This window comes from Branchiostoma floridae, chromosome 4 (assembly GCF_000003815.2).
Source record: "Branchiostoma floridae strain S238N-H82 chromosome 4, Bfl_VNyyK, whole genome shotgun sequence".
In the NCBI taxonomy this organism is placed as follows: domain Eukaryota; kingdom Metazoa; phylum Chordata; class Leptocardii; order Amphioxiformes; family Branchiostomatidae; genus Branchiostoma; species Branchiostoma floridae.
In genome coordinates, this window is record NC_049982.1 from 4,430,146 (window position 1) to 4,438,587 (window position 8,442).

The 8,442-nt window shown below is 40.6% G+C and overlaps 2 protein-coding genes across 3 annotated transcripts in view; both read right to left on the minus strand.

Annotated features, from left to right (window-relative positions):
- Window positions 1-8,442, minus strand: part of LOC118412868 — a 38,594-nt gene that overhangs the window by 19,533 nt on the left and 10,619 nt on the right. The gene's annotated exons all lie outside the window — the stretch shown is intronic.
- The window catches only part of LOC118412864 (16S rRNA endonuclease CdiA-like), an 8,463-nt gene continuing 1,691 nt past the window's right edge, over window positions 1,671-8,442 (minus strand). The window contains exons 3-6 of one of the 2 annotated variants that reach the window (XM_035815911.1): window positions 4,352-8,409; window positions 3,799-3,878; window positions 3,446-3,570; window positions 1,671-3,303 (exon numbers count right to left, since the gene is read on the minus strand). In XM_035815911.1, coding sequence (XP_035671804.1) covers window positions 5,886-8,409 — 2,524 coding nt within the window. In that variant the 3' untranslated portion in view covers window positions 1,671-3,303; window positions 3,446-3,570; window positions 3,799-3,878; window positions 4,352-5,885. The remainder of the gene's footprint in view (window positions 3,304-3,445; window positions 3,571-3,798; window positions 3,879-4,351; window positions 8,410-8,442) is intronic. The other variant, XM_035815912.1, reaches the window with a different exon arrangement.

The following is an 8,442-nucleotide window of genomic DNA, read 5'->3' on the forward strand; positions in this document are numbered from 1 at the left end:
GATCTTGTATATGTATTGAAGCGATGAAATTCGAACATGAAAGAGTATACTGGTAGCGTGAAGCAGTCAGAATTGTCAGAATTGCCCTGAGGAAGGTGACAGACGGTCACCGAAACGTTGTTGTGAATAAAGTCATGGTTAAATATGTAAAAAGATTCTCTTTATTCAGTGACGTACAAACCTATTGAAACCATTCACTGATGTGCTAAAGTGATGTCAAGTTCTAAGAGAAACAGCTGCTATTTTTCTCTAATGCAAAATGATCCAGTTATAATAGCACGGTCTGTTGCTAGAAGCTTTTAGCGATGTTTATGCACATAAGTGTTTATCAATTTTGAACACATCAGTTCGGATATTTTGCTTGAAGTTTGTGTTTAAAGGAGCAAAACAGCGGCACTGCGATTATGATGAAAGGCCGGTGGCAGTCCTCTACTGTATGGAAAGGTACCAACAGTAAATCATCTGCACTTTAGGTGCGTGTTTTACTAAAATGCCTCCTCAGCATATTTTAAGTCAAATCTGGCTCAAGTCCAATTTGGCTATTCTGTTTGGAATAGTGTGATTGGGTACCTTCCAAACTGGCAGATGACATATTTCTGTGTGGGGAACATAAAGTGGTCGTGGATGTTATACCTTGTAGGTTTTCAAACAGATTCAGTCGTAGACACTCAGGTGCTGTTTATATAATCGTCTAATCTGAGGTATGGTTAATAGTGTACAGAAGTTGACGATGGCGTGTGCTCAGTGCTCGGGTGGTGGTGCAAAGAGGAAGAGAGAGTCCGGTGTTCTCTTACTTTAAATTTGAGCCACTTGATATTTAGATGTTACCTGGGCTATGCACATTGGAGTGGAGGGGTGTTTTCTAACTATCAATAGTACGGATATTACAACAGTGGAAGTCTAACATTAATGAATATACTTGATATGAACCCAATTATCACAACAAGTACCACAGTCAACTGTCACAGCTATACTTTAATATATTACTAGTCAGACTAGTATATCAAGTGTAGCTGTGACAGTTCCCAAGCTCTATAGGACCCCGCTAACTTTTTTGGTGTTAACGTGTTTGAATTAAGAATTACTGTGACAGTCATATATCCATACATCCCTCTACCATCATTTTTCTATAACTTTCACTCACTCACACACCCATTCACTTAATTACTCATTCACGGAAACACACATTCTCACACTCATACACTCACACATTCACTCGCACTCACACACCCATACACCCACACATTCACTCTCATATACTTACACACTCACTCACTCTCACTCACTCACACACTTACACACACACACACACATTCACTCACTCACACACTAGTTCACTCACTCATTTACTTACTCTCACACACTCTCACTCAATGTAAGTTATCCTATAATACAGCTTGAGTTAAATGAGCATCAACCAAATATAACAAAGACAAGGCTGTTACTTGGGAAGAGAGATTTTATTTTGATAACATGATTGTCCTGTGGTACTTTTTTCTGTATACATTTAACAGGTTATACACACTATATTCATGCCAGATACAGGTACAGGTACAGGTGAAGTAAATTTACAGGTACAAATCAAAGTAAACTGTAGATAACTATTGACTGTTAACATTACATGTAACATGGGTTTTATACATCCGAGTGTAAAATCCTAGATCTACATAGATAGACCAAAGACTAGATATAAACAATAATACAAGATCTAACAACAGTCAAAATATATTAACATTTTGCTCATTTCTCAAGTTTTCTCAATTTTTTTCTGCGTAAATTTACCAGGTTATACACATTATATTCATGTTATTTACAGGTATAGATTGAAGTAAATTTACAGGTACAGATCAAAGTAAATGTACAGGTATAGATTGAAATAAACTGCCGTTAACTAGTGACTGTTAGATGTAACATGGGTTTTATATATATAGCCTGTAAAATCAAAGTTCTACAATAGCCTGCAAAGGTATTGTAATTAATGTGCTGTCTCTTAAGTTGTTTAATGTGCCTTTTATTTGTTTAATGTGCCATAGGATTGTTTTGCCACAGTCGACGCTGTAGGGCTGATGTCACTTAGGATTTTACAATGGTCAATATTGACTTAAGAAGGCCATATATGGTGCCAGTATATACAAAAAGAATGGGGAGTGTGACAATAAAAATCACACGATTTGAATATTTGATTAAAAAAAAAACAGAAATAAACCAATCAACTCCAAAATAGGAATTTCAGGGGAAAAAATGACAAGCTGAGAGTCCAGGATACCCATGCCACAGATGTTGTAGTGGGGAGACCCCTGCGCGCAAACAGACCGTAGTCTGCTTGGGGTCTCCCCTGGCATGGGTCCTGGACATTGGGGTGGGGTGGCGGCTGTGTGAGGATGTTAAATCTATAAATTTAGTTTAAAAACCATGCCAAAATGAATAGAAATTTAAACAGCAAGCTGAGAGTCCAGGATACCCATGTGTAGGGAGACCCCGGCCCCTAAGCAGACCGAAGTCTGCTTGGGGTCTTCCCTGGCATGGGCTCTGGACAGTAGGAAGGGGATGGGTCTGTATGTAATGAATAAATTTTGGTTAAAAAACATGCCAAAAAAATAGAAATTTAAATAACAAGCTGAGAGTCCAGGAATCCCATGCCACAGATGTTATGGTGGGGAGACCCCGGCCCATAAGCAGACCGAAGTCTGCTTGGGGTCTCCCCTGGCATGGGTCCTGGACAAGTTGGGCAGTGGAAGGGATGTAGATGTAGGGTTTTGCCATTATAAAAGGATTGATAAATTTTGTTTTGTTTTTGAAATGTCAAAATGCAAAGAGAAAAGAAAAACTTATAGCACACTCCCCATTCAAAAAAAGACAAATATGGGACAATGTTATAACAACTGAATGAAATGTCAAATTTTTCAACCATATAACGTTAACACATATAACTTTCAATGTCATAATGAGGTTATTAGTTGTTTCTTGGCCTATATTAGAGAAAACTAGAAAAAGACGTACATGATTTTACAAACTGTATGTACCTGCACATTAGGTTAAGACATCAGAAATACCAACGCAGATCTAATTTTATGTTAAGCTGAATTTAAAAACACTACAGGCAAACATAAAAGTATTTTTTTTTTCTTATTCCCAAGTTTTTAGATTTTTTTCCCAGGTATTCCTGAAGAATTCTCTTTACCACCCTTGTTGGTAGCCTGGCCCCACCCCTATCCAGGGGTAGGTAGGTGCCTTCCTCGCTGGTGTGTCTGCCGATGTTGATTTGTCTTCGGTTTCGATCGTCTTCTTGTTCCGATTAAAGAACTGCAAGGGCAGAGAACAAAAATCTGTCTCAGAATTGTGTATTGTGGATATCGGATGAATGTATATGATATCTAACAATTGTCATTTCTAAGGATGAGTTTTAACTTACTTGTCATGCAGACAAGGAGGAAACGGGACTCACCATGTGTGCTTCTACGGCACAGATTGTAGTGCCCGTTGAAATCATTGCATACTCAGCAATCTTCGGCAAGGTAGGGATGTTGGAGAAAATCTTCGTGAACACCTGGGCAGGGGGGGCCTGGGGGGCTGAAAGAGAAACACCATGTTCACTGTTTAACTACACAGTCATGTAGAATACAACTATTCAGGACACAAACACCAACAAAAAATAAGCCCTGTACCTGTCATAAAAAGACATACGACTTACAATGGTAGGTTAAGACAGTTAACATTACAGCTATCTACCTACATACCTGACCAACATGTGTACATCAATATAATTATTGTTAGAAGAGAAGTTAGTGTGAAACTTACCAGCCAGCATGTTGATTGGCCGCGCCCCCGTCAGGCCCCGCAAAGCGGCCCTGCCCAGGGTTCCTAGCATTTACACTTTCCTGTTGAATAAAGAAACAGTTAACGTTACTTCTTAGTAAACACGAGAAATAGTGTAAAGTACCGTCGGTGGTATCCTGGCGGCAAGGCTTGAAATACCCCCGGGCCCCGTACAACTTTTAATACATGGTTCAACAAAGATTTGACGCTGGCGCCCCCTCCCCTTACCACCGTAACAATGCAGTCTTTCAACCGGGTTGTCTGTCCAGTTTGTTGATGTGTTAACTGCAGTTACATGTAGTTACGTACTGGCTTCCCTTACGTTTCTATCTTTTTGTCAGCAAAAAATAACTTGCATACACCGGTAAGATTTCCACGCTCTACGTTCATGGATTCAAAACCCTTGCCCTCCCCAAAACCCCTTGTTGAAAAGTTAGCGAAGTGCATGTGAATTTACGGTAAAGATCGGGTAGTTAGTGATAAAATGCCTTTGAATGGTTCGGAAACTTCGTAAAACGTGACGTGTAAAACTTACAGAAGGGGTTGTGGTTGTGTACGCTGCTCTCGCAAATTGACGACCACCTACGACGGCGTTCAAGTGCTGAATGGTGAGGTAGTCGCCCGAGGCGTTGCTAAGTGCGCCGCGGCGAGTCCACTTCGTGTTGTGTGGGGATGAACGAAAAAGTTCGGACAACTTTTACACCGCATGCCGATCGTTCTGACGCTTCAAGAGAGTATTTATTGACGTATAATGTGTATGAAGACGAATAATGAATCCTTGCCTTTCTACGATAAAGTCGTGGACTAAATATTCTAATCATAAAAAGTAACTACAACCTCGTCGAATGGAATGGTACGTTCTAAAATTTGCATATCGAGGGATTCCCTGGCAACCGCGCGGCGGCAAGTGCAAAATGTAAACAAACCCCAAGTGTGGGAGGGGGGCGAAATTATATCATGAATTTCATGTCATTTTTACGATTTAATATAGTTATAGACTCTAAGAACGCGGAATGAAAGAAAATGAAGGCTAACAAGATGAAAGCTCTGTGATATGAAATAAAGGCAAACAACATCTTCACTTTCGTCAAGCAATGGAAATACGAAATAAATCAGTGTATTCCTTTGCTTTATTCACGCTAATCATGTGTTTTTCTTCGTTAAAAAGATGTTAAAAGATCTTAAGTGAAAGACCTCATTCAGGTCGTCTATCCTTTATCCTATAAACATTATTATTAGAAACAAACATCTAACGTTAACGTTACAGAAAAGTGTAAACAAGAACACACAAGCCTGAAACACACAAAAGTTCTGTAACATTACATGCTTCTCCTTCTTCTTCTTTCTAACCAGTTTGGAAATTTATTCAAAAAACGCCTGATAGACACGTTTCTCTCTGGCTGGAGACAAGAAATAAGAAGTCCAAGCAAACATAGTACCTATTGAAGAATCAAAAAAGACTTCTGTCTTGAATATTACCTTTTAACAAATCTTTTAGAATTATCATTACAAAACTGAGAGTCAGTGCCCACTCATTACAAATCGAAAAGGGTCATAAGATACTATAACACACCAGCCAATGAGAGACTGTGTCCAACATGCCATGATGATATTCTGAATGAATTCCACTTCATAATGGATTGTCCAACCTATGATAGAGAGAGACAAAAATTGTTACACTATTAAAATGCAAGTCTGATAGAATGCTACCACATACCTCTGCATCAATAGAAACACAAGCAAGTACTGTTTCACAGCATAAACTTGAACATAAAACCTCAAAAATTCAAGAATTAACAGCATACATTTCCAACATATTTTACTGTACAGTACTACAGAAGTGGTTCAACCACAAACTTAAAATATTGCAACAAAAACACATTTCCTATTCAACTGCAAAATTAAAACCCTGTAAAAATAACTGCTTAGGCTGGATAAATATTTTGCCAGGTAGGACTGGTATTAAAAAGCAGAAACAAGCTGAGGCTCATGATATTGATGGCTTTCACTTTTGAATGCTGTGAGTAAGATGCACAATGCTTTTCTCTTGCAAAACTCAGCAACCCTTTTCACGTTTGCGTAACCTCTAGATCTCGAGCGACAACTCTGTCTCCAAATGACATGAAAACACTTCTCGGTTTAACCCCCATGCTGGGGTTGTGGACTGTTTTGAGCTGTGCATTCTGAGAATGAGGAAAGGCTCCTCTCTTTGACATAACTGCCATTTTCATGTTTGTTGGCTTGTTCACATGAACAGTACCCTGCAGGTTTGTGTCCTGGGTGGTACCAAAGTCTCCAAAGAACATGATGGGGTTGCTTGGCATTTTGGATCTCTCCAGATCCTTTCTAACAGGATCTGGAGGAGCACCAGGTATTCTACTTTCTGTTGAAGGTTGTTTTGAAATGAACAAAGGATAGTAATTTGCAGGAGAGTGGCTGTCCAGTGCACTGCCATCACTTGTGTGTGCAGCTGAAGCCTCTGAATCAATGTCCCTCTTTGATCTCTTTTTACCCTGAAACGTCTCTTCAGACCATTTTCTCTTCCTCCTGCCCCCTTCACTATCACCACAGTCTGTGTCAGAGTCGATTGTTGACCTTACCTCTGACCTTTCACCTTCAGAGCAATCTAAATCCTCCTCAAACCAACCCAACGAGTGGCACACAATGGGTTCCTCGTCCAGATCTCCGATGGTTGGGATTCCTCCCAGTTCCATCTCAAGCTCATTCAGAAGAAACTGGTTCAAATCCTCTTCTCTGGCTTTTTCTTCCTTGGGGTTGTCGTCAAATGGGTCTGCATCAGCTGCTTTCTTCTTTGCATCATGTGTCCATGTCAACTGACTTAAGTACTGGAACTCCTGTACCTCCTCTTTTACCTTGACCTTGGTACAGCTTGATGAAACATTGTTATCATCTGAAGAAGTATCTTGCATAGAGTTTGACTCAAAGGTCTTGCTGAGAGGCTTGCAAACTTCCTCACAAGTGGGAATTTTCTCCTTCTCTTTGTCAATACCAGCATTTTGCAGAGGAGCACTTTGGCTGCTAGCTGCTGCTTTATATGTTTCATTTTGCTTGTCTGTTGTTTTGCAGGTTGCACCACCATGTAAACTCTCTTTCCCGTGGACGTCATCATTGCTGTTGATGCCAACAGTTTTCTGCATGACATCGTTAGATCTAGAGGCCAGTGCACCTGTTTCCCTTCCCTGGGAACTTCTTACCATTGTTCCTGAATTTGGGAGTGTGGCACTATTTTTCGCCAGTGTTCCAGAGTTCTGAACTATGGTACCATTTTCTGCCATTGTTCCTAAGTCCTGTAGTACAGTGCCATTTCTTGCAACTATTCCCAAGTTCTGGGGTATGGTACATTTTTCTGCCAGCATTTGTGAATTCAGGGGGATGGTCCACTTTTCTGGCATTGTTACCAATTTCTGGGTTATGGTAGGATTTCCTGCTTGTGCTCTTGAATTCTGGACTATGGTACCATTTCCTGCTAGTGCTTCAGCATTCTGGACTATGGTACCATTTCCTGCTTGTTCTCCTGAATTCTGGACTATGGTACCATTTCCTGCTTGTGTCCCTGAATTCTGGACTATGGTACGATTTCCTTCTTCTGTCCCTGAATTCTGGACTATGGTACCATTTCCTGATTGTGCTCCTGAATTCTGGACTATGGTACCATTTCCTGCTTGTGCTCCTGAATTCTGGACTATGGTACCCTTTCCTGCTTGTGCTTCAGCATTCTGGACTATGGTACCATTTCCTGCTTGTTCTCCTGAATTCTGGACTATGGTACTATTTCCTGCTTGTGTTCCTGAATTCTGGACTATGGTACGATTTCCTTCTTCTGTCCCTGAATTCTGGACTATGGTACCATTTCTTGCTTGTGCTCCTGAATTCTGGACTATGGTACTATTTCCTGCTTGTGCTCCTGAATTCTGGACTATGGTACCATTTCCTGCTTGTGTCCCTGAATTCTGGACTATGGTACCATTTCCTGCTTGCATTGATTTTCCTAAATTTTGGACTATAGTACCATTTTCTGATTGTGCTCCTGAATTCTGGACTATGGTACCATTTCCTGTACCAGTACCATTTCCTGCAACTGTTCCCAAGTTCTGGACTATGGTACCATTTCCTGCTGGTGTTTCTGAGTTCTGGACTATGGCACCATTTCCTGCCAGTGTTCCTGAATTCTGGACTATAATACCATTTGCTGTACCAGTACAATTTCCTGCAACTGTTCCCAAGTTCTGGACTATGGTACCATTTCCTGCCAGTGTTCCTGAATTCTGGACTATGGTACATGTACCATTATCTGCTGTTGTTCCTGTGTTCTGGAGTAACTTTGTACAAGCCTGCTTGACCTCTTCGAAGTTGAAGTACCTGCCATTGGCAGCATGCATGATGTTCGCCGCACTTTGTTTAGTCACCCGAATACTGCCAGTGTACAGGTAATCCAAGAGCTGGGCAAATGCAGAGGCCTTGAGATTCTTGTCTCCGTCACTCAGTCTTACACTTACAGCAACAACAAAGCCTTTTCTGTTTAGTACATCGAACAAAGACTGGAAGTAACTACTGAATGCTGCCAGAACCATCCTGAAGAAACAAACAGAAAGAAGAACAAAAAAG